Source organism: Leptidea sinapis, chromosome 11 (genome assembly GCF_905404315.1).
Source record: "Leptidea sinapis chromosome 11, ilLepSina1.1, whole genome shotgun sequence".
NCBI lineage: Eukaryota > Metazoa > Arthropoda > Insecta > Lepidoptera > Pieridae > Leptidea > Leptidea sinapis.
In genome coordinates, this window is record NC_066275.1 from 9743434 (window position 1) to 9770890 (window position 27457).

General features: G+C 35.1%; 1 protein-coding gene and 1 non-coding gene across 2 annotated transcripts; one reads left to right on the forward strand and one right to left on the reverse strand.

The window, feature by feature from the left end:
• Positions 1–115: 115 nt before the first annotated feature.
• On the forward strand, positions 116–26175 carry LOC126966836 (protein wings apart-like). The gene is made up of 15 exons (XM_050811095.1): positions 116–698; positions 852–2680; positions 3048–3236; positions 3313–3417; positions 4792–4935; positions 5812–5933; positions 6864–6990; positions 8150–8365; positions 9356–9563; positions 12472–12593; positions 15888–16051; positions 17465–17568; positions 18853–19037; positions 21224–21486; positions 23124–26175. Exons 1-14 carry the CDS (start codon positions 539–541, stop codon positions 21479–21481), a joined length of 3933 nt encoding a protein of 1310 aa, XP_050667052.1. The 5' UTR covers positions 116–538; the 3' UTR covers positions 21482–21486; positions 23124–26175.
• Positions 12210–12283, reverse strand: Trnas-uga (transfer RNA serine (anticodon UGA)). Its single transcript has one exon. It is a non-coding gene; the product is annotated as a tRNA-Ser (tRNA).
• Positions 26176–27457: the final 1282 nt, after the last annotated feature.

Below are 27457 nucleotides of genomic sequence, written 5' to 3' on the forward strand. Positions count from 1 at the left end.
TTTCCATTCCGAGTCTGTAAAAGTAGTTTTAGAGCTGGCAGCACCGGCTCTTTATTTGTTCATTCCCCCGTGCCACTAAATAAATTAAAAAAAAAAACAAATTCCAATTATCCAATATGGCGCTGCTGCTAGTGTTATGAGATGACAACATCGCAGTTTGGATCGTGTTTGTCACCATTCATGTTAAATACTACATCAAATAATTACGCCAAAGTTCAAGAATCATTAAATATCGTGATTTGGATTTTATTTTATCAAAAGACGTAGTGCGGATACCCCTTATCTCCATTATGTACGTTCTAATGCGTCCCTGACACAAGTACCTTTTGTGAAAATGGCGGGTGTGTTATCGTTATGGTTTCTGTTTTCATTTTGAAATACTTTAAGAAGTGTTACATTTATAGCGAGATATTATTGTGTATGTGAAAATTTTAAGTTTAATGGAAGTCGGCATTATGGACTGATAATATTTAGTAGTTGGATAGGGCAGTCTCTAAGTTGATGCAGGTGTTATCGTTTTTAATGAAATTATATCAATATGTCGCGTTGGGGCAGAGGAAGAAGTGGCAGCGTAGCTGTGCCACTTGATAGTGCTTTATTTAGAGAAAATTCCAACTGCCCAACAGCTGCGCGCTCTGCAGGGACTGTTGGTAAATGGGGAATTACAAGTTTTACATCAATAAGGAATGCGCCTTATGGTAAATACAAACATTTTTGCTATCGCTACAATATTTAAAAATTGATTGATGTATCAGAAACATGTTTACTTTAATAACTCAATAAGGTATGAGAAAGCCTATTAGAATATTGTCTTATTAGTGATCATCAGATTTAATGAGTACTTTTTTCAGCTTATCAGCAAAGTGCTGTAAAGAAGCCAGTACAGGATCAAAATAGTCCACTGACAGTGCCTGCTGTGGAAACAGAACAACCTCCTCCTAAGCCTAAGAAGTTTTTTAAGTCACGCAACACAGAATTATATCCACCTGTGCCACAGATAACTTATGCTCCTCCTGTACATCCCACACCACTTTCTCCTGAACATTCAACTGCTAAAGAGAAGAAACCAGCAAAGAGAAGTAGGCATAACAGAGATTCATCATCACCAGAACTACCTCGACGTAATTCTGAAAAATCAAGAGGCAAAAAGCATACAGTTACCACTAAGGCTGCTAAGAAAGAAGATTCTTCTGTAGAAAATACCCAGCCTCCTAATAAACGTTATTTGGTTAGAAATCGTGATAAAGTTATAAATTATGCAGAAGATGGTAGCAATAGTCCAATCCCTGAATTTACCAGGTATGAGCCATTGCAACCCAAAACTCCAACAACCAAAGCAAGTCCGCTTATATCCCCACCATCTCCTAAGTCTGAGATAAAATCTGAGCCTTCTGCAAAAACTGAGGCAGCCAGCCCATCTACTAGTAAGGATAGCAATGAGGAACGTAAGCCACCACCTATTGTACTTAGAATATCAAAAGGCACATCTAGAATTGTTAGCACAGACTCTAATGAAGGATTTACTTCACCAGGATCTGATCGCCACTCATCTATGGACAACCACTCTGATTTAGGCTTAGATCACAAAAAGAGTCCTTCAATGGAAGCTATCTGTTCACCACGACAAGAAGGCCTAAAGATAACTATTAAATGTTCAAGCTTTATTCAAGAGACAAAAAAAGAAAAGAAAAAGGATAAAAAAGACAGTCATAAACATAAAAAACATCATAGAATATCAGAGGATGATTTGCCTTTAAAAAGACCTTGTTCACCTCAACCAGGGTCTGATGCATATGACCTTTATAAGACACTTGCATCTCCAATACATGAACCAGAAAAGAAACCAGAAGTGCACAGTAAGGATAAGGAACTAGATGTTATTGAATCCCAATTAGCTAAGCTAGATTCTTCTGTTCAAGAAAGTATAGAAATAAAAGAACCACAACCTGAGCCAAAGCCGCCCGAGAGCTCTAGAGGAAGGTCAAGGAGAAATAGGCCCAATATTAATTATAATGAGAATGATGATGATGTCTACAATATTGCAGTTGGTATTTCTAATAAATCTGTGACAAAGACTGTTGGTGATATTAAAAGAGAAGCCAGGAAAACCAGGAGAAGGCCAGAAATACCCTTAGAAACTGCTTTACCTGCTGTAATATCTGAAGAGAGAGAAGGTGATAAATCAACTGATGCCCCATTAGAGCATAATGACCTTATTACCATACTATCAGGTGATACAAAATCTGACACCATTAAATTAAAAGTAAATAAAAAACAAATGAATAAAATTAAACTTTTAAGTCCATCAAGTGAAATTGTTGATAATAATGTACCTGATGAAGTAAATGTAGACAACAATGAAAGAATGGAAATGCAAGAAGCAGTAGAGAATCAGTTAGAATGTGATGTCCTACTACAAACTCATACCCCTTCATCAGATTCTGCATACAATAGCTGCCCTAATGAATTATCTGAAGAAGAAATACAAAAACAACCACAGGATGTGTTCAAATCTCCTCACTCTGAGGAAAATGTTGAAGAAAAGCCAAGTGTTAAACTTGTAATAACAAAGAAAAAAGGTTCTATATTTAAGAGCAAACAATTAGGTAATGATAATAACCCTTCACCACTGCCTGCAAGAAAAAGAAGACATCTCTACAAACATGCATGGGCAAATGAGGTGAGTTGCAAAAATTATACCATTTTCTTTATCACAAACATTATATAGCTTTAAAAAATCTTAACCTACGCAGAGTTGTTACAACATTGACATTATTGCAGTGGTAACCTCATAAAGGAATAATAAATATTTTATTTCTCTTCATACCATACAAATTTGCTATAAACTGTTGTCATTAATTTAATTACTTAAAATAAAATTACATTTAAATAAAGTGAATATATAAATTATATACATCAATACTTTTTAACTAGGAAAACAAAGGTTGGGTTATTTATGGAAGAGTAAAGTGGTTGTAAATATTAAATAAAAATCTGTTATGGAATTATACTGAACTGTTGATATTAATATTTAATCCAATTTTCAGAAAGGAAATGAAACACCACGACCAGAACAGGCTGAGTCAACAGTAGCACAGAATCCAGTTGCAGAAGTTTCTGAAGAACTGACAAGGATTACAAGATATGGACCAAATGATGATCTTATCAGTGACACACTGTCCATTGATGCTGTTAAACCTTACACCAGTGTGAGATGTGCTAAGGATGCTAAAGAAGTATTTACAATCATTATTTTGTAGTTTGTATTTATATTTTGTAGTTTTTTTATTAATTTTGAATCGTTATTTTCAGTATTACACAGTTGTCAGAAATGTAAAAAAAGCCCATCAAATACAAGAAATAGGAGAGTTTCAGGAGTTTAATGATGATGTGGAATTCCTTTTGGATGCTTTACAAGTGAGTTATTTGTGTATTATTATTGCAATAAGACATAACCACTCAAACTCCAAGGACCCAACATAGCTTTTCTCTTTAGGATGTTTAACGTAAAGAAAAAAATTATTTGGAATTAAAAATATTTTCTTGAGTCTTAATCTATTCTATTAATAATTTTGGTTGATAATTAATGTGTTTGTGTTTTGTGATATTATTACATAATATATTGATTTTTCTATAGCTTTCATTAGTTGTACCTTTTTTTATTTAGGCATAGTTGTAAACGATAATAGAGAAAACAGTTTACTGACTCATGCTTATCACACAAGTTTATCTGTTGAGTTGGGATATAAAGGTGATGCGTGGCTTTCAAAGATGTTTGAGTGGAAATATATTTTTCATTATTAGTAGTCAGAAAAGCATTGTATATTTTATATGATAGGAATTCATGAAAAATTTGGGTCAATATTTTTCATGTTTATTGATTAGTACCCACCCTTCTTTCAGTAGCTCTTACAAATGTCCAAAAACTATTAAGGGAATTATTCTTTGGAACTTGAACGTGAAAATTTTGCCAGTCTAGGTGAAATTTCACTCTTCTTAAATCAATTTACTCAAATAACAGCTACCTATATATTAATTAATTGAACATTTATGTCTTACAATACTGACATAAGAAATACTGAATGTCAAGTGTCAGACACTAACACCAAGACCCACCACCATAATTACTGAAATCTGGATAAATCTGGATGAATACCAACATAATTGCTTTACATTGCTGTCACTGATGTATTTTAATTAATGAATTCAACTAACTAAAAGTTACAGGCAAAATATGCCATGCAGGTTATTATATTATTAAATACTTATTCATTAAAAACTAAATAGATCTCCAGTATAGACTATCTGTGAACTGCTGGATCACTTGGCATTGCGTAGAGACATTGCTTCATTGTGTGTCTTCTACCTCATTTATCACGGGGAGTGTTCCGAAGAGCTGTTTAACCTGATTCCTGCCGCCGAATTCCACCTTCGCACGACACGCTACAAGTTAGGATATCATCCCCACCATCTGGATGTGTGGCGGTCCTCCACAGTGCGGTTTTCAAGGAGCTTTCTTCCACATAATACAAAGCTGTGGAATGAACTTCCTTGTGTTGTGTTCCTTGCGGTGTTTCCGGGACGATACGACATGGGTACCTTCAAAAAAAGCGCGTACACCTTCCTTAAAGGCCGGCAACGCTCCTGTGATTCCTCTGGTGTTGCAAGAGATTGTGGGCGGCGGTGATCACTTAACAACAGGTGACCCGACCCGTACGCTCGTTTGTCCTCTTATTCCATAAAAAAAAAATAGACTGACCGATTTTCTAACTGCTTTTATAATTATTGCAGGACAACAATCCAATGTCGACGCGATGCTTGTCGGCTATCACACTGGCTAGTAAGTGTACTGCGCCCGCGTTTCGTATGCATTTACGAGCGCACGGCACAGTGCAGAAATTTTTCAGCGCATTGCACGATGCTACAAATGATCAGGTATGCACTTATAAATAATAATATATTACCGGTAAAGCATTTAAAAATTTTAATCACTTTCAATAGTGTGACAAGGTTTAGGATAATTCAAAAATATCGAATATTCCACACTATTATGCATGTTATAATTATAAGAATGTTTAAGTAATAATCATAATGTATGGTTATTTATTATATTTATTAATTAAAAAAATATTATATATCTAATATATATAATTCTCATGTCGCGGTGTTTGTTGTTAAACTCCTTCAAAACGGCTTGAACGATTCTCATGAAATTTTGAGTGCATATTGGGTAGGTCTGAGAATCGGTATTATATAAAATTTGATTTTCTTGATAACAGTGCAATAAATTTAAAAGTTCAAATTGCTGTTCAATGTTTTAAAAGTATTTGTTACTTCCCCCAGCCTATTATTATCTTACATTAAGATAAAAAAAAAAAAAAAAAAATTAAATATAGTGCGAAAAATAGAACAAGGAAGCATTAATCTATACTTAATATAATATTATAAAGCTGCCGGTGTTTGTTTGTTTGTTTGTTTGAACGCGCTAATCTCTGGTACTACTGGTCCGCTTTGAATGATTCTTTCAGTGTTGGGTAGTCCATTTATCGAGGAAGGCTATAGGCTATGGTTTTTTTTCAAAATTAGGGATCCGTAATAAAATTGCTATTTTGTAACATAAGGTATAAAATCGAAAACCTATTTTTGCGTGCGCTGCAAAAACTATTGACAATAGAACAAAATGATGTACAGGCTATAATATAGGCAATATTTTATTACTTATAAAACTATCGCGTGAATTATACTTTATATGGCAAAACAACGTTTGCCGGGTCAGCTAGTATATTCTAATAATCATTGTTTGCTTTTCAGAGTCTAGGTCTATGTACAGCTACTGTGATGTTTGTACTCTCACAAGATCGTCTCAACATGGATCTTGACAGGGAATCACTTGAACTTATGTTGAACTTACTAGAGTCTGATGTATCTCACAAGTAAGTGTTTTTATATTTATTATCCCGTCACTGGCAAAGCTGCCACAAAGCGCGTGGAGCCCATGCCCGTCTTAAGCCGCCGCGCGTTACCGACGACAATTTCAATGGGCTCGTGTTACAATAAAATTTATTGCTTTTGAAGTGTTTCGGCTTGTTTATAAAAACGAACGTCAATGCTTTTGTTATTAAACAAACTAGCGCTTTGTTAGATTACATAAACAATAGATACTGCGTAATTTAAACAAATTTCGTTTAAAGTAGGGCTAAACGGCTGACAGCATTTTGATGGCTTGTCGTTTTTACACAGATAAAGTTTTAAAATTAAATATTCTTACTTTTATAGTCTGTTAAATTACCTTTCTTGTGGTATATCGTGTAGCTTGTCTTACTCTGTGTATATTTAACGTTAAAATATCTGCTATATCTTAAGTTTTGATAGCAGACGTCAGACGTCTGATTGGCACCTCGCGGGTTATTATACTTTTACAATAAGACAAGTGTATAAAATTCAATACCAGTTAATGTCGTACAAATTCATGACCTTGTATTCCACTATAATGTTACCTATTACATATGTGTAAGTAACTCTTCACCACCTTCCAATTGATATTGATGAAATTTTTGAACAGTTCCCAAGGGAGCATATTGGCATGCACGGAACACTTATTGCACTTAATTTTATACCTACTTTGTTCTTACTCAATATTTGCATACACTAAAGCCAGTTTTAATTGCTGTTTTGTTTAAAAAGCCTTCATTATTGTGGTTTTGTGTCCAATATTAGATCTCTTAGCAATTTCATGCCTTATTTTGCATAACTATTTAAATTAAGTTACACAATCCATTTCATTTAGAAAAGGGAAGTAAAATTTACTAATATGGAACAATACCTGGACATGATCTTATATGATATTTTATTTATATTTTCAGGGATGCATTAGATGACTGTGGTTTAACATCAGCTCAGCTCACAAAGACACAAGAGAGGGTTCGGGAGTTATGTGCAGAAATTAAGAATCAAGGGAAAGCTCAACATTTAGATCTAGATAATATAACCGTAAGTTAACATTTATTAAAGTGTAATATTTCTTGTAGAATTAGAGGTAAAATATTTCAAAATATCTTACATTTGTATCAATAATTTAACAACAGAATCTAACACCTATCCAAAAAATGAGCCTCAGACCAGCGAAGTTTGGGAACTAGAAAATATATTTGTCATGAAATTTCAAGGATTGGGATGGTATATCCAATTACCCAGGTGTGCAATCATGGACAAAGTCCTTTATGATTAGGGATTGCAATCTGGTGTCACTTTCAGTCAGAACCGGATCCTTCCGGATTCCCATCGATCCAGCCGGATCTGGCAGGATTGATCAAATCAGGATAATTTTCACTTTTCGGTTCAAAATGAACTGTTACTAAGTTAATCGAGTGAAAATATGTACATATTTAATATTGGTATTTTATAAAAAAAATATAACATACTCGTATATAAACTCAACATTATTTCTAATCCAATGTTAAGATTAGACATCAAGCAAACAATTAAAATCTAGTAGTATAGGTAACTAATAAAATTTTAACGATATTACAACTAGCTCAATCTGGATTTCACTTTCACAGATAGATAAATTATTTTAGTAACTCTATAAAATCTAATATAATTAACCTTACGTAATGTGCTGAGATGAGATCACAATAATTATATTATTAAGGTGTTTAAAAATGCTAACAAACAAGGCATATATTTATGTTATTACAGATACCACCATGATTTGATGAATCTTTCTAATGAATAGCACTATTATCACAATAATGAGTTTTACTATAACTACTACTCCTTACTTTAATCAACTTATGATAAATAATATTATTTTATGAAGATTTTATGTATATTATAAGAAAACCAATTTTGATTCTGAAAAAACGATTGTAGAAAACAAATAGTGTTAATTGTGTCATCTGTTAGTCTACTTCTAATAGAGCTGCAAATATAGCCTGCCTACCTAGTACCTCATCTCAGTACTCATTAAACAGCTCTTTTATTTTGCCAGAAATTGCTAGCACCGGATCTGGTCGCTGGATCCTATAAATGTTTAATGATGCCGGATTACCGGATCCTTTTTCCCGGATTGCAATCTCTATGCTGTAGTATAGCTTGAGAAAGTAAATTAATAAGGCCTTTTGAATACAAAAAATACATTAATTTCTAGGTTGGGCACCTGGCAATGGAAACATTGTTGTCATTAACATCTAAACGCGCCGGGGAATGGTTTAAAGAAGAGTTACGGAACCTGGGAGGAGTGGATCATATAGTACGGACTATTCAAGATTGTGCAGAGAAATTACAATCACCAGCAAGTTCATGGACAAGTGTGCAAATTGATATACTGAGGAAGGCAGATAGATGTATGCGGGTACTGGAAAATGTGAGTCACACTTAACATAGTAATAAAGTATGTGTTTATTGTAGTATCCAGTTATCATAAGTAAATTATTTTTTAAGTAGTCTTCATTTCGAGCTAGGATCTACATATTAAATAGCCTGTTTCACTTTCAGGCTACTCTCAATATGCACACAGTTATGACTACCATAGCCCTCTAATTGAAAAAAATGTTGATGTTGGCCCCACATTCATTCAATAATGGAATATTATACCTTGCAATAAGATAGGTATTAAAACGTTAAGTTTAAAACACTCTGCATTATGGTACTAGAGTACCCAGTAAATAGATACTGATTTGTGCCACCAAAAGATAATGGGATATCGGCTATCTATTAAACAAATGCTTATAGCACTATATCTGTAGCTGTACAGCTGACATATTGTGCAATATTAGTGCTGTATATATATTATACTTAAATGATATTGAATTTGAATGGATTTAGTGAAAAGTTCAATGTGTTTATACTGTGCATTGTTGAAATAGTGTTTTTTTTTTATTAATATATTATTGAAATAAGTTTTAAAAATAAATGGGTGCCAATGATTTTTTTTTTTTAAATTAATAAATTTCATATTTTAATACTAAAAGTTCTGAGATTTCACTTCGGCATTCTCTACAACTGTCAATTTTTTTAATTGTAGATTTTTTTTTCATTATTATATTTTTTTTTAAGAAAATAAGGGACGAGATGAGTAGGACGTTCAGCTCAAATGGTAATTGATACATCCTACCCATAACAATGCAGTGCCGCACAGGATTCTTGAAAAACCTAAAAATTCTTAGCGGCACTACAATTGCGTTAGTCACCTTGAGACATGAGATGTTAAGTCTCATTTGCCCAGTAACTTCACTAGCTACGGCGCCCTTCAGACCGAAACACAGCAATGTTAACACACAATAGCCATAATCTAGCCGGCTTCCTGTGCAAAGTAGCATCCCACTGGTAACTATATATTTGTATGTATGTACAGGTAACACAACAGAACGAAGCGAATCAGCAGCATCTGGTGAGTGGTAATTTGGGCGCAGCGCGGACGATGGCCGGGTTACTGCGGCGCTGCGTGAGCGAAGCACGATGCCAGCCGCGTCTGCGGCCCGCGCTGTTGGACGCGGCGTTACCCGCAGTCAAGGTGCTGGTCAACCTGTCCCACTGCGCTGCAGTCTTCACCGCTGACACCCGTGAGTACACAGCCTAGTTTAGTCATTAACGATTGACAAATTTTTATTCAGTAGGTATTGATTGAGATTAAACTAACACTCATTTGCTCTGCCTCGAGTCGACTATGGGACTTGCTCTATGAATAGTTAAATTTTTAACCGACTTCAAAAAATGGAGGTTCTCAGTTCGACGTATTTTAAGCTGTGCAACCCCGTAGGATTGTAATAAGATTTAAATGTAATTTAATCAAGACTTTAGGTTAGAAATTATTGTAATCTGTTTGGGTTGCCTAAATAAATAAAAGAGGAAATCTACCTCGAGGACAATTCCAAAAGAGATAAACGAAGGGTGCATGTGCAAAAAAAGCATTCTAGTTAGTTAGTCAGTTAGCTCAAAACTTTCGACTGGGTGATCCCATTCTGATGATTCTTTCTTTATTTGAAAGCTGGTGCTTCCCTTGTGGTCCCATTTGGTCCAGCCCTGACAATGCCATCTACGAGAACACCATAAATGTCTTTTTGCACTAATAGACGAACAACTCTATAACACGCCAACCGATTTTAATTAATCCTTTTTTTATTGGAAAGGATATACTTCAAGAGTAGTTTGATGCTATCCGAATATTCGACGACACCTACTGTAACGTCGTTATGGTCAAGTAATTGTCGTAATCGAATATCCGGACCAGCTTACGGTAAGGATGCATTGTGCTTACGTTCGTTGCTGCATTGCAATATGACGGAAGCATTCTATTTTTGCACTCTCGTTAATCTCTTTTGAAATTGTCCTCGAAGTAGATTTCCTCTTTTATTTATTTTGGCAAGCCAAACAGATTACAATAATTTCTAACCTAAAGTCTTGATTAAATAACATTTAAATCTTATTGCAATCCTACGGGGTTGCACAGCTTGAATAAAATTTTAAAATCAAATCAACTACAAAATTCCTAATCTACTTAATTATTTTACTCAGTTTATTAAAAGATATTGAATCTGAAAAACATCTATATCTAATTTGATTATTTCATTTTATGAGCGACATATTCTTATGATTGGGTTAAAAATACGAGGTGTTATTTGAACAAAAGTCTAGAGTAAAGGGTTTTGATCTTCGGCCCATTTGTCTAATATTATGTTTATTTGAGATAGCATAGCGGGGGAGTCTAAGTTGAAATGTAGTACTTTGTGGAGGGTCAACAAATCTTGTAGTTTACAACGAATATGGAGTGGAGTTATATGAAATTTGGCATGACAGTATTCTGTATGTATTATTCGATATTACATGGCGTACGGTATTTTACTATGGGGTCATGCTGCTGACATTGTTATAGTGTGTGCTCGGTAAAAGAGTGCTGTTCGTGCTATATATCAGCTTGGTTATAGACAGTCTCTCAAAGAAAAATTTAAAGAAATAAATATTATGACTGTACAATATTGTATATTTTTATTGAAAAGAGCGCAAAAAAAGAATGCTAGGAGAGTTTCTTGCGCCGCTTCTTCTCCCTCAGAGCGCCATTTGTTTCCGAAGCGGTAGTAGTATCTAGTATATTAGAAATGACATCAAAAAGAATTCTAAAGGAATCAATTTTGAGAAAATAAATGCCGTTTATGCCTTTTTATATTCCTCTGTTGAGATAAGTGCTTCTTCCTGACTTCACATGTTTTATTTAAACAGCGCTGTCTCATATGAGCAGTACATTTACTAGGTCTACACATATTCAGACAAATTAGTAAGATTACTTCAGATTCACTAAAAACCAAAAATAAAATAAATTACAAAAAACACAACCGACTTCAAAAAAAAACTATTCCTATACAATGTGATGCACACTATAAAGTAAAAAAAACTTTTTCTTCTACAACTTAATAATCAATATAATGTAGTTACAATTATTGTTATTTTTGGAGTCGTCAAAATGTTGTGCATATAAATCATTACTTTTTATAAATTATTATTTTATATGACAATGGAGTTTGAGATAGGACTAAATGAAATTTATGAGAGTGAAACTTTTATTATTCGCCTCAAATTTTTTCGCCTATGTCGCATGTAGTAGTAACTGTAGTAGGGGTGAAGTTGTATCATTTCATTTCAACTACTGCTTTAAAGTCAGCTTGGCAGCGTGGTCTTAGGCGCCAGATTTAAGCAACTGGTTCTCGACTAGGATCGAGGTTCGAATCCCTCACCTGCCCAAGGTTTTTTTTGACACATTATATTTAAATTTTTATAAGGAAGTAAAGTATCTCTTTTTTTTCTTTCGCTTTTTATGCTGATTTTATGTTGTATTTTGTGTTATGCTGTTCATGTTATTTTGTGAAAAAGTTTCACTTGCATCGTTGTTTCATAAAACCACACGAAAATTTTCTCATATGCAATGAATGTAGCTACATACTTGTTAGCGCATTTGTAGATGATATAAAAGAAATCAAATCGATGCAATAATCGCCCGTGTATATTGTTCTAGTCTAGCTTGGTATCATTTATGGAAAAACGTGTTTTTTTTCGCAAACAAATACTTGCATACTGAAGTTAAGTCAACCACTTTGGGGTTACCATGCAGAGCGTAGTACAACATTTGTACCTATTTTTTAAGGAGTATATAGTACATTATTGTATTTTTCATCTTATTACGAACACACAAATAAAATTTGAAAAACAACATTTTATGAACGATGCGGGATTCGAACCCACGACCTCCGGCGTTCAGTGCCGGTGCTCTAACCAAGTGAGCTAACCGTTCGAGTACCACCTCGTTATAAAATTCTGTTTGCTTTGTTCACGGAACGCCGGAGGTCGTGAGTTCGAATCCCGCATCGTTCATAAAATTTTGTTTATCAAATTTTATTTGTGTATTAATCCTAGAAGTGAGGGTTATCACTTTAAAAACATAACATATTGTTTATTACGAACACATTAATATTATTTCAGCATCGTCATTGGGCGCACAAGTAGTGGGAGAGCAACCCTCAGTGATGGAGATGTGTCTTATTATGTTAAATAATCAGGATAACTTCATACCGGATAGTAAAAACTTTGACTTCAGTGTCTGTGTGAGTACATTTATCCTTTACATACATAGTTAAGATCTATCCTGATAAAACTTAATCCTGACTTCTTCTTCGCGTGCCTCTCCGACTAGCGAAGGTTGGCGGTTAGCTTGGTAGTTTTAATTGTTTGTCCTTCGCGAGGCGAAATAGTTCTGCCGCACTCGCAATGCCAGTCCACTCTCGGATGTTGCGCAGCCAAGACTTTTTTCTGCGACCTACGCCTCTTCTTCCGGCAACTTTTCCCATCAAGATGAGTTGTAAGAGTTTGTACCTCTCGTGCCTAAGCACGTGCCCCAAATATGCGACTTTCCTCCTTTAATCCTGACTAATATTTCAATATTATACAGTCGCGAGCAAAAGTTTGGAATCACTTATGTAGTTAGTCCTTCACTGTACCAGTGGGTGGTTCCTTTGCACAGTATGCCGGCTAGATTATGGGTACCACAACGGCGCCTATTTCTGCCGTGAAGCAGTAATATGTAAGCATTACTGTGTTTCGTTCTGAAGGGCGCCGTAGCTAGTGAAATTACTGGGCAAATGAGACTTAACATCTTGTCTCAAGGTGACGAGCGCGGTTGTAGTGCCGCTCAGAATTTTTAAGGATTTTTCAAGAATCCTGAGCGGCACTGCATTGTAATGGGCAGGGCGTATCAATTACCATCAGCTAAACGTCCTACTCGTGTTGTCCCTTATTATCATAAAAAAAAACTTAATCCGGGATAGCTTCTTAAATACTGGCTTGATTTTAATGAATTCGGTATCAGTTTAAAGTTAAAAGTTGAACCTTTAAAATGATGTCATTTTTATGATAGTTAAAAATTAATTTAGTAGATAAGCAAGATTCCGCGGAACCAATTTCAAGTAAGTGATTCCAAACTTTTGGTCGATTATAGTCAACTTGCTTACGAAATTAATACCCCATATATTTGACTAGGTTTGGGATATTTATTTCAAATTGTTCTTTTTTTTTAATAATTACATAATTGATGTGATGTACACTATGGTCCTTTGGATTTACCTACACAATGAAACACCAAATTAATATCAGTAAATAGCACAGTGCAAAAGACACATACACTCACATCATGTCACACTACATGGCAATAACTATGAACAATAAACTTCCTGACGACTATAAAAGCATTAATTTTAATAAATTCAAAAGGAGAACTCTTGAGTTGCTCATAAATAAATGCTATTATAATATTTCCGAATTATTTTGTGATAATCTTATGTAACTTATCTTAAATTAAGGACTACCTGATGGTTAAGGATATTTTAAAGTTATTGACAACAATTGGTTTTGGACTTTTATAATGTTGACATTTTAATCGTTACTTTTATTTTATGCTATGTTTGTATAAAGTCTATGTATAACTTAACGTTTTAATCCTATCTTGATTCTTTTTCTTTGTTTAATTTAATGTAATATTCAAACACCAGTTACATTGGTAAAATGTATATGGCCCATCAGACTTTATTTGGGCCTATTGTAACTGCAGTTTGTTGAATAAATAAATAAATCATTCACGTTTATTGTCCAAGAAGTAACAATGATTATTTATACAAATTAAATGTGTAACCAATATTGAAGAACGATGCGGGATTCGACCCCGCGCCTCTTGGGTTCCGTTCTAGCGCTCTTACCAACTGAGCCTACCGTTCGAGTGACGTAATCGTAAATCTTGGTACGTCTTGTTCAACTCTCAGGTTGTGGCTCCATTTTGAAAGAGCGAGTTGAGCAGGTTCTCAATTGAGAGTTGTACAAGACAGCCGAACGGCGCTGGTTCGAGTTCCGCTTCGTGCATAAATTCTGGTTACAAATTTAATTTGTATGGTTAATCTCAGAAGTGAGGGATATTACTTTAAAAATAATGATTTTTAACTGTATTTTATTCAGACATAATGTTACAATTGATATTGAACAAAAATATACCCAGTGATATTCTGGGTGTTGGAAATAAATACCTATGTTTTTTTTTCTTTATTGATTTAGGGGCTTTTATATGTATGTACATGTCAGCCCCATTATAATGTAAGTACATTAAAAAGACAAAAGAAACATAAAACTCTTAACTTAACAAACTTAAACAAAAAAAGTTAATAAAACCAAAAGCAAGTTATATCTATAGTGTTCAAACAATAAGACTTATGGATTCAAACAGACTTATGGCATCCATAGATGCAGGTCGGGCAAGTATATTTACAAACATGTCCGTATCAAATCTGTTCAAACCCATAAGTCTTACAATTTTGTCTCTACTAGACTGAAATCGGACACATTCCTTTAACAAGTGCTCAACATCTTCAATTGTTACACATAACTCACAAAGAGGTGACTCCGCAATTTTTATCAAAAATTTAAACTTATTCAAAGGCATGTGTCCGGATCTCAGTCTGTGAGCAATAACAATCAACCTCCTTTTAATCTTTACATTAAAAAACCACGGTATATGAGGAGGCTGAGACTGCAAAGTTCTATACCAAATTCCTTTTTCTAAAGGTAAATACCTATGTTAATCTGTACATATTTATCTGTCCTTGTGACTTGAATTCAGATATGTGATAGGAAAGCAAAGAAAGAAAGAAAAGAAGAAAGAAAAACATTTATTTCACAAAACACTCACAGGATACACTTAATATTAAAAGATAAAAGTACAAAACAAACCAAAAAGTAACGTATTTAAATAGTAATAGATTTAATATTGGAGAGTGTGCAGTGCAGGAAATGGGTCACCGACTCAGGATTATCTGTGACACGGCCGTGGCCATGATATAGCACTGATTTTCAGAGGTGCCCGTTTAACTTTGGAGATACAGTGCGCTCGATATATAGTAAATGATTCCTAATAATAATATATGTATACATAAAATTCAATACAAAATAGTCGATAATAAAATATTTAGATGTTTTAAAATAAACTAATACTAATACTACTATTAAAAGAAACCTACATCAACAAACATATATCTATAATACTGGAGAACACCTATATTTTCACCACCAATGCTCCCAAAGCTGATCTTGTTTTTGTCTTTCCAAGAATCGTGACTTACATTTCCGGCGAAAACTTTCGACGGTTCGTAATTCACGAAGAGGAGGTGGAAGATTATTCCAGCATTTGGTTGCATTGTAGCGAAAACATCCTCTAAATGCAGCACTATGGTGTTTTAAGACAGCCAGTCCATATTGCGAGGCACTTGTTAAATAAGTGGTGTTGAGAAGAGTTGAAAGCAAAGGTTGTTGAATAAAAAATACCCAAAATTTCTTATTGAGATATAATAAATATTTTTCAGGTGTTAATGTTGTTGATCAATCTTGTCCAAAACAACGATATCAACACACAGAGGCTGCTCAGCGTGAGGATACGTATCGATAATGAACATGATATCATATCGAGGAGTGTCTCCGCTTTGGACCTGATTGTCGATCTCTTCTACAAACGAGTTGAACTAGCGAGGTAGGAGATGCTTATTGTATTTACATTTTGTTTTTAAATAGAGATAAGGGACGAGACGAGCAGGACGTTCAGCTGATGGTAATTGATACGCCTTACCTATTACAATGCAATGCCGCTCAGGATTCTTGAAAAACCCAAAAATAAAAATTCTGAGCGGCACTACAATTGCGCTCGTCAACTTGAGACATAAGATGTTGAGTCTAATTTGCCCAGTAATTTCACTAGCTACGGCGCCCTTCAGACCGAAACACAGTAATGCTTACACATTACTGCTTCTCGGAAGAAATAGGCGCCGTTGTTGCATGATCTAGCGGGATTCCTGTTCAAAGGAGCCTGGGAGTACTGGTAAAAGTATTTTTCACATTTTTATATATTGAATATCAACTAACATCAAGTTGTTTGTTGGTATACAATGTATAAAAATGTATTTGATATCACCGAAGTTTGTGTGTGGGCAATGTGGTCGGGGGAGACCTCGTATGACAATCGTTGGCCAAATTGGCGTTGTTTTATTATAAGGAAAGGTTTGTAAAGATAAAAGCAAGTGCCATCCTGTTGTCTCTGCCGGTAGCCAGAGGTCGGGGTACCGACGGGAATAAAAATCGCGAGTGTGTGTGATAAGACCATTACTAGTGGCAATACTACACTTGTGAGGTGGGTACCTCACAAGTGGGTACCCCGTGTGGGTACACGGGGTACTATGGCACACAAATGAGGCCCTTCTTTTGCCGAAAAATAATGATCTTCGCACTATCATAGCCACAATGACCGGGCACAGGTCGCTAAACAGACACTTGTATGCTATAGGTATCACCAACAGCCCTATTTACAAAGCATGACTATCATCGGGGAAATCACTCTGGGGTAATATACTTTTAAATTACACTCTGAGTTGGATTGGCTGAAGTAAAACAGTATAAATTTCAGGCATAGACCACTACATTTTGATTAGAATTATAGCCCAACACGTAACTTAACCTAAGAAATTAAAAAGTATTTGACTATTTTACAAGACAGCATCGATGGCACAACTTTGGGTGACCCACATTCTAACTTGTTTTATATTTCAAATGAAAGGAATAATGTTCCTTGTTGAATGTTTTATAAGCAAATTATTTATGGATTATCCCATTTGATATACCTGTATAACCGAGTGGTTAGCGATCCTACCTACTAAGCTAGAGGTTCGAATTCCGATAGGTACAAGCATTTATATGATGAATATGAATGTTTGTTTCCGAGTCATGGATGTTTAAATGTATTTATGTATGTTTATATGAATTTATGTATGGTTAAGTAAGTATATTGTATTAAATATATCGTTGTCTTGTAACCCATAACACAGGCTATATACGGTTAACTTGGGGCAAGATAATTTGTGTAAAAAGTGTGTCAATATTATATTATATACAGGCGGGCAGAAGAAAACACAGATGCCTTATTGGATGGTGAAAAGGATGAAGCAGATAGTGATAAGAAGAAACAACAGGATGACATCGATGAAACTGTTGCTAAATGTATGTATTGAACATTTTGATCATCACTGATATTGGTGGTATTTTCAGGGTTCTCTGTCCCTCTTAAAAAAGAATATTTTCGTTTACGTGCGTTCCACATTACCAGAACGTCGTGCGCCGTAGGAAAAAGTAGATTATTCGAATCCCCGCCATTTTTCTTAAAAAGTTAGCGATTCAAGTTTTGACAGCACATCGCCGGATATTTTGAACGCTGCAAAATAACATAATATTCAAGTGAATTTTAATAATTGCATTATATAAAATGTAAATTACTATTAAAAATATATATTTTTTCATTAATACTTAGTTTATTTGTATATAATCAGTAATGGATAATATCATCCATACTTAATGTTAGCAGTAAGCTAACTGTTTCGGAATCTTTTAGAGGATTCATATTCTGGGTGTAGATAATATTTATTTATATATAACAACTATTGTGTAATAAGGGGTGTTAAAACACGAATGTGGATTTATCTCACGAGGCGAAGCCGAGTGTGATAATAGTTTCACACGAGTGTTTTAATACTTAATTATCAACAGTTGCATACAAGACTTTATCTACACCCAGAATATGAATCCTCTAAAAGATTCTGAAACAGTGAGCTTACTGGTAACATTAAAATAGCTAGTCCTAGTAGTAACCTTATATATCAATAACTAATATCATCCGTTACTACAAATAAACTAAGTACTTATTTCATGAAATAATTATTTATTTTAGTAGTAATTTACATTTTGTATAGAGAAATAATTAAAATTCACTTGAATACTATGTTTTTTTTTGCAGCGTTTAAAATGAATCGCTCATTTTTTGTAAACAAAACAATAAAAATATCGAAGAAAAATGACGGGGATTCTGGTAGTGTGGAACGCTCGTAAACGAAAATGTTCTTTTTTTGAAATTCATACAGATACCACGTTTCCAGCAATAAGAATGTGGCTGTCTGTTAAAACTCTTTGAGTATGAAGGGATTTAAAAAACGAAATAGGAGTGTTGTTATGAAATTCAGTACAAAATTACGACACTCGTTTGGTTGATGTAATGGTTATTGGAACATTGGGTGTTTTAATGTTGTCAATAAGCTAACTGTTTCAGAATCTTTAATAGAGGATTTAAAGCATGGGTGTAGATAAAGTCTTGTAGGCATCTGTTGATAATTATCACACTCAACTTCGCCTCGAGTGATAAACCCACATTCGTGTTTTAGTACCCCTTATTACACAACAGTTGCATAATAAAGTAATGTATTATGTGTTGCTTCAATATGCTATCATTGCCAGTGCTGGCCCGCGCGGGCACCCACATGGAGCACACCATGGTGGGCGCGTACCTGGCGCTGCTCGTGGGCAACATGGCGGTGGTGTCAGCGACGCACGCGGCCGCCGTGCGAGCGCACGTGCCCGCATATGCGCCGCTCTTACCCACGCTGCACAAGTACTACACGTTCTTGTCGCTGACTGCCAGTGTGAGTATATAATATTGTAGAGTACAGTATATGTAATTTTTTTATGGAATATGAGGATAAACGAGCGGACGGGTCACCTGGTGTTAAGTGATCACCGCCGCCCACTTTCTCTTGCAACACGGGAAGAATGACAGGACCGTTGCCGGCCTTTAAAGAAGGTGTACGCGCTTTTTTTGAAGGTACCCATGTCGTATCGTCCCGGAAACACCGCACAAGGAAGTTCATTCCACAGCTTTGTAGTGCGTGCAAGAAAGCTCCTTGAAAACCGCACTGTGGAGGACCGTCACACATCCAGATGGTGGGGATCAAAATAGGATATGACATCTCTTATTGACAGTCAAAGAAACTACCGCCCATTCCAAAATGAATGCCTCAGGCCTGAGAAGAATGGGTGCAACAAACTTAGCGAGCTTCTTTTTTTATTGAAAATAATATGTTTACAAAATAAAATTGTACAATTTTACTTATTTAATACCCCGAGAGCGGTCACTTCATTCCCAATCTGTGGTATTATTAAGAAAGTCATTTATGGTTATAGTAAAAGTAATAGTGTTGTAAAAGCAAATACATAATAACTCGACTTAGCCGAGTAGATGGCATTATAAGTTTATGTCTGGTCCTGGAGTTAACATTATGGTTATGACAATTTATAGCAAATTCACTTATACGCCTATGAACATACATTATATTATCAAGGATATATTGTTGTGCTTCTAAGTCTGTTTTTGTGTATTCATATTTTATTTTTTTATGACAGTAAGGGATGAGACGAGTAGGATGTTTAGCTGATGGTAATTAATACGTCCTGCCCATTACAATGTAGTGCCTCTCATTGATTCTTGTAAAACCCAAAAACTCTGAGTGGCACTAAAAATTGAGCTTTTCATCTTGAGACATAAGTAAGTCTCATTTGCCCAGTAATTTCACTAGCTGACCTACTACTTCAGTACTAGACCGAAACACAATAATGCTTACACATTACTGCTTCACGGAACAAAAGGGCGCCGTTGTGGTACCTATAATCTGGCCGGCATCCTGTGCAAAGACGACTCCTTCTGGCAAATGCCGATAGTCGCCTCTTACGATAACCATTGATCCTGGAACTTCTCCTATTTTTTTATGCCCCGGGAAGCACAGGGCAAAAGGGTATATACAGGCTATCCCGTAACGAGTGAACCAAAGCAGTAGTGGTGATAGAAGGTGCTATATACTTAGTAATAGTTACTACCGTCATACATACAAACATTATAATATTGACACGAGAGCGGGTCAGGTATTGTAAATAAATACTCCGCTTATATGAACGAGTCAATATTTACGTTCACTTTTCTGAACATGCATTTCTTCGCCGGTCTGCCGCTGTTCCTCTTGTGGGTGGCGGAACCTTCAATGCGTCACACCGCACCGAACACTAAGTCTTCTTTCTTCTTCACCTGTACCACTTTCCACTTTTAACTACTTCTTTCTTCTTCTTCTTCCTTTACACTTTCGAGTCAGAACTAGAACTGCCGTAGGCCACGCTTATTACGGCTATACCCCCGGATCTGTTCTATTTTCAAAATGATTCTCCCATTCCATCTTTAAATTTATATTGTACTATAAATTCTTTAACTATTTTTATCCTGCTTACACATTTTCCATCCTTTTTACTCTGGTCGATTTGATCTTGAACTTTCTAGATTTCCATTAACTTTACAAAACTCAAAAAAATCCATACACTGGTAGGTGTATCGAACCCGGGTCTACAGGGTCTAAAGTAAACACTTTTCCGCTGAGCTACGAGTATTGCTGTTGAAATTATCATTGTTGAATCGTTGAATCAATGAAGTTTGGTAACTCTCGTCATTTACGTTGATGCACGACGTGAAGTTTGACAACTCTCGTCATATACATCGAAGCGTTGCTACGCAACACTGCCCCCTCCCGAGACATGATCGTCCCGATCATCGTTGTTTCCGTAGTAACTTCGAGGGCTACGCTGGATCCTGAGACTCACATCATTTATCCTTGTGATTACATTGTATGGTCCCCCCCAGTTTAAGCTTCGGAGACTTCCCCTTTCGCCTTACGGGATTGTGTAACCAAATCAGGGTTCCCTCTTCAAAACTAGGAACATTAGCGGTGAAATTTATCATTTGCGTTAAATGATTATAGACGGTCGTATTAACAGCAAAAATCTATTTCAGGCGGAAGCGGCGATTGTTGCGCACGTGAAATCTACACAGCGCATAATACAGTTTATGGAGAGCTGCGACAAGGAGAACGGGCCGGTGGAACAGCCGAAACCTGCCGCCCCATATACCTCCACCTCCAACTACAATAACTACTACCAGACCTCCCCCTCCGACGTGCCGCAGGACATGTCGCTGAGCAGCCTCAACTATATGAACTATAGCACTAGCTCCGACAGGATATCATCCTTGGAAGTAGACGGATACCACTGATTGAGGTGATTAACGTTAACATATTTGCCTTAAATACTAGTCTGTATCGGAACTGCCAATTCAAGTCAATGATATATTTCCTATAAAGATGAACACCATTTTAGACATATTTTATTAAGATGGCTTAGGCGCTACTGCACGCGTATGATAGTATCTCTATGCCGTGTGTTTACTTCTATCTCCTGTTGACTACGAAGACTGGTACAATTGTTTTATTATTAAAGAATTAATTTGAAGATGTGATCGCGGTTAGGATGCACGATGATGCATTCAGCCGTCTTCTCCTCTCGCGAAAACACACGTGGCGCGACGATAATCATTTTACACGCTCGTGGAGAAAGCGCCTTACGGCCGTTCCCAATATACTATCTACAGATAGAGATAGATTACTACTTTATACCTATCTACCCTCCTCTGTCAGTAATTAGCTGTCAATAATCTGAAGCTGTCCCAATATACCCGGTAAGTCATTCTTATCGCCTTATATTGGGACGCTTGAATTGCAATTTCCATACAAACTTCTATCGCGGGTATACGTCGTCCCATTGACAGACAGCGTGTACGGATAAGGTGAGTTACCATTGATAAGTTTATAAGGACAGAAAAGTCAATGATAGTTAAGATTTTAATCTCAAGTAAGAGATAGACTAAATATTGGGAATGGCCGTTAATAATTGGAACAGCGGTTATATAGAGGTCATATGTTCTACAATGATTTAGAATACAGTCAAGAGCAGCTTGAAGCAGATATAGCTTAACACAGGACCCTTCAAGATGAATGAATAGTCATTGTTAAAATTTTATGTGACTGGTTTGAGCAATAGCGATAGAATTCGAGTTCGATCAGAGAATTAAATATTAAATTATTGTGGATTGGTATTTACAATTTACTTGAAACAAATGTTAGATCACAATCAGTTGTTATTGTAATACATAAATTGGTTGTTTAATTAAATGAATGACTCTGGTGTTTGTGTTCTCACTCGGCAATAAATAATATAAGTGTCACATTTTTGTAAGAATTCTTACAGATTCGAAGTCTTATGTGAATGTATGTAGTGTTGTTTCCAGAAATACTTAGTTAAAAATGCAAAATATATTTTGAGCACATTACTTAGTTTCATATGTTCAATTTTGGCTTTATTTGGGTTTTGTCTGACTTAAGCCCCTATTCCAGAAAGCATCGAATCTGTTTAGTAACTGTTATTGCTAAACTTAGCAACACAATAAATATTTGAATATAAGCAGAAAGTTCGACCGAAAATTGAGTGATAACTATTGTAGTAACATCTTTATAGTTTTGAATTTATACTTCTTTATCCATTATCCGGTTTCTTCATCCATTATTACTACAGTCAAAGGGTGCAAGCCCATACAGCCGTATCCATTATCTAATAATTAATTGTCAAAGCCATCTTTGCAAGAGAATAGCACGAGGAATAAATCGTTTTAATGATTTTTGCTTCGTTAGGCAGAGAAGTATAACTTCTTGTGTGCATACATAAGTACACACACACTTTTTTTAAATAATACTTTTATGCTAGTATCTGTATTAAAAATAAATTTACTTTTTTTTATTGGTGATGATGAAATTTTTTGGATATGTTCATATTGACATAATTATTGTAACTTGTGCCGACAGGTAAACAGGCCACGAATACACAACATATGCAGATAGAAGAATCTTATTCAAGTTGGAGGAATATCATTATGTCTCTCGGAGTATTTAACCAAATGGATGACTCACGTTGCTTAACAGTATGTTTATATTAATATGAAAACCCCGTGAAAACAATATATTATTATTTCATTAAAATTGTTAAACTGTGAACTCATTTTATTTTATATATGTACTTACATTTAAATAAAATACTTTTTTAATGGATAAAAATACATGTTGTTTTGTTAGACTAATAATATTTATTTATCCTGACTGCTACTTAATTACATAATATTTAAAAGTATTTCAATTTATCTGTTTACTTACTTTTATTTACTAAAAAATTTAAAAATTATAATTTTTCTTTGCATGTCTCTGTTTGAGTAAATACTCCCAGTTATTTGTTTAAAAGTGTCTTATTTAATATAATATCTGGTTAACTGTACTGAAAATGCCTTTTAAAATATACTAATTAACTTGCTGTAAAGATAATCAGTGTTATGTAATGATAATTGTATACATGAATTTATAAATTAACAATTAAACTTAATTCAGATTGTCTTTTTCTTGCATCGGTCTGTATGATCGCGCTTAAACGCGTAGCAAGACCCTTTTTTATGATATAAATTATGGTCTTGCTATGCGCAAGAAAATTTGAACTGTTAAAATAAAAGTATTTCTAAGAAAAACTGAACTTAATAGTTGGTTTTTAACACAGTTTATCAATCAACTATTAATTTTACCTCAACCCATGTGAAATTCAAAAGAAATATATTTTATTTATTATGTACTTTTCTAATATTAATGTTTGGTTCCAATGTTGTATCATGTGCGCATGACAAGAGATTAATATTATCTTGTAAATATAAAGTACCTAGTGTATAGTTGATGACATGCCATTGTTACTGGATAAGTTTCAATAGAATGAATTGTTGCGTCGTTTTAGTACCTCATATGTTGTAATACTTCACCTTCGACACAGTTGTATATAAATCAATTAGATAGTCGAGTAAATGGAGGTGGGTTATGATCTTAATTAAATTGAGATATTCCGAGTTTAAGCCATTGAGCTGGCAACATTAAAGTGCAAAGATAGTCGTTAAGTGTACATTATATGAATTTTGTTACGTGAGCACTTTTTGTATAGTTTTTGAGAGTTGATTGACGATTATTCGTGATCAAGAGGCACAATTCCTTGTATATAAACAGTAGTTAGATAATTAGATTGGTATGTATTGTATCGGGCTCGTTCTAGAGAGTTGTATTGTATCGCTGGACGGAGGGCATAAATATATCCAAGTGTACAAATGCTGTTAATTACATCAGAGACGCTTTATTACTAATAAATAGTATATAAAATGTGACTTTAATTCAATTTTTATTCAATTCGAAACCGCCTGACTAGTAGAGATCACAAACGTTCGCCGTCTCGATGGAACAAAATGTAGAGTTTTTATTGAGGTTGAAGTAATTTGCTTTAAAATAATTGACACTATTGTTGAATATTGCGTCAGTTTGCGTTAGTTGCTAGGTTGTTATAGGTCGGATAGCCTTTATGAGTAGCTTAGAATTGAAAAGTTAACAGAGAGAGCGAAGAGATAATCTTTATAACATTTGAGTAATGTTTAAACTTAGGTAATAAAATTTATAAATTTACATATTTGATATCACAGTTTTCTTTATTTTTATCTTGTTCATCATATGAACGATAGCTTTAATAGCTCTCAACAATTTTTTTTATAACCACAATGGGTATATTACGTTTTCTTATTTAAAGTTGTCTTGAATGGGATTATAAAAGTGTTTGTAATCTATAGTTGGCAGCTAAACATTGCTCAGCACCTCTTATAGTAAAATGAAACTTTGAGCGTATAGCTTATATGCCTTGAAATACCCTAATTTGTTTCAATATAATCAAGCCAGTAGTGTGGTTATAATAATTTTCGTATCCGTTCATTTAAAAATATCGTACGTCGCGAAATGGCCGCCTGACGTCATAACATTGCACTCCGCCAAGAGGACTCTATAAGTGTAGTGTAGTGACGTCACTCGCTTCACAGCCTGTCTAACAATTTAGTTATTCATTTAGGTAAAAAATCAATATTTTATGATAATTTTCATTCAAACTAAACTTATTAAGTGGTATGGTATACTAATGTTTCATTTGCACCATTCATTTGCTATATGTCTGGTGTTGAGCAGTAGTCCCTACTATCCTTTACTATCAAGAGTCCCAGTCTGTCCTCTTACACCACTTTAAAAGCCACTTTTACAGTGACAGTAATTCTTCAAACAAGGTCATGCTTTTTTCATTCAATTTTAAGAAAGATAAGTAATATGGAGGCACTTTACTTAATCTATACAATATTTTATATATGAATATAATCAATTGTTCTGTATTGCGGACATTCAAGTCGGGATTAAAATATTTAGGTACAATTTTAAAGAAAGAATATTTTGGAGATATCTTTTTTATCGATAACTTAGCTTCTAGTTAAATTATTTAAGTCGGTATCAAATTCTCATACAACCAATATTATTTTGTGTAAATATCTTGTGATTTGTGTAGATTTTGGTCGGCCACACTATAATACCAATATAGAGCCTGTGTTTGCTCTGATGCACCCGCTACTAAAATATTTATATGGAAAATTAGTTCCACCTGGGACCACCAGGGGCGCTGCACGGTTTTTCATACAAATATTTTCCGCTAGCGGCTATATGAAAGCAAACCTAAGCTTTTTTTATGAGTCACAATAGAACAAAATTTTTATTCAGTACTGATAAATATTAAGCCGACCGGGATTATAACAATGTATAGTGTTCGTATATCTAAATTATATTCTACGTAATTTATTATAGTCTTATTTAATTCTCTTTGTACGCATTTCGTTGTCCTATGTACTGATATGTGTTTATTATGTTGTTAGCTTGTCACGAGAGTTTGATATCATGAGAAATTATTATTGTAAATGTAACGTGTAATTATGTTTTAAAGTATTACATGTAATTATTATTAAAACAAGGACAATTATTTATGTGTTTATTTATTTAACCTTTATCAGCATAAATATCGTCAACAGCTGTGGCGGCCATTTTGAGAAATAATTTCTTACTTCACCACCGCCTGCAACTGTATGAAGGGCAAATGGAAATCGAAGGCGCGGCCTCATATTAACACTGTTCCCCTCTGGGCGAGCGCTCCCCTGTATCAGCTTCTTCAATTTAATCGCATACAATTCGAATCATCGACGACTAAGTCTGGGCGCAAACGTTCGGAAACCGGATTAGGTATCCTGATCAGGAATTCAGATTCGGAATTCCGTGAGACTAGCGCAAACGTCCGGTTTTTTTGTTCGGATTTTTTTACGATCAGCGCGAATAGAGACGCTTGTGAAAGCACACGCAAGTATTATCATGGACGACGAAGACGAATGAATTATTAATGCACTTTTACCGGCGCTTTTACTGGGTACACCCGTTGAATACTCGGAGATTAACAGATAGTCAATTTTATCTCAAGAGAGCAAGATTGCGAGAACACCCAGATGAATTCTTCAAATATTACAGGATGTCAGTGAAATCATTTGATGAGCTTTATAATGGCATACGAGAGAATATTAAATTTGTTACCTAGGACGAGTCTACAGACGTCGACTTGCTTCAAAGCTCGCGCGAATCTGAATTGAAATTTCCGTGCGTGTGCGGCGGTTGAGCCGAAATGTACGCGAGAGGTGCGTCCGGGATGACGTCATTGAGTTTTTTCCGTTCTTACGAACTGAACGTTAGGTTTTTTTTCCGTTCGGAAACAATGAGAATAATGTGCGCCTTGTTGAGTATTTTTTATGTAATTAGAGCATTCAGGTTTCCGAATCTGAATTCCTGATCAGGAAACCTAATCCGGTTTCCGAACGTTTGCGCCCAGCCTTAGTCATCTCCTATCGGCGTGATTCCTTTTCGGTGCGTAGAGATTTCTTTTGTCTCTCTGCATCTTCTACCGCATATATCACGGGGAGTGCTTAGAGGTGTTCAGATTAATACCAGCAGCCAAATGCACTACCCCACATTACGTCAAAATGCTAAATTCCACCCGCACCATGTACTTATTATTAGAACTTATTGTCTCACACAGCCACTTTGAGGAATCAATAACCGGCTGCAGTTTTCCCGAACGATACGACTTAGGGACCTTCAAGAAAAGAGCATACTCTGGTCCATGGGCGGTTGCCTCACCGTTTCTCATCACGTGAGGCTATTGCCCGTTTGCCAATCTTCTATAATATAAAAAGAATAATGTTGTGTAGGCACACGCTCTC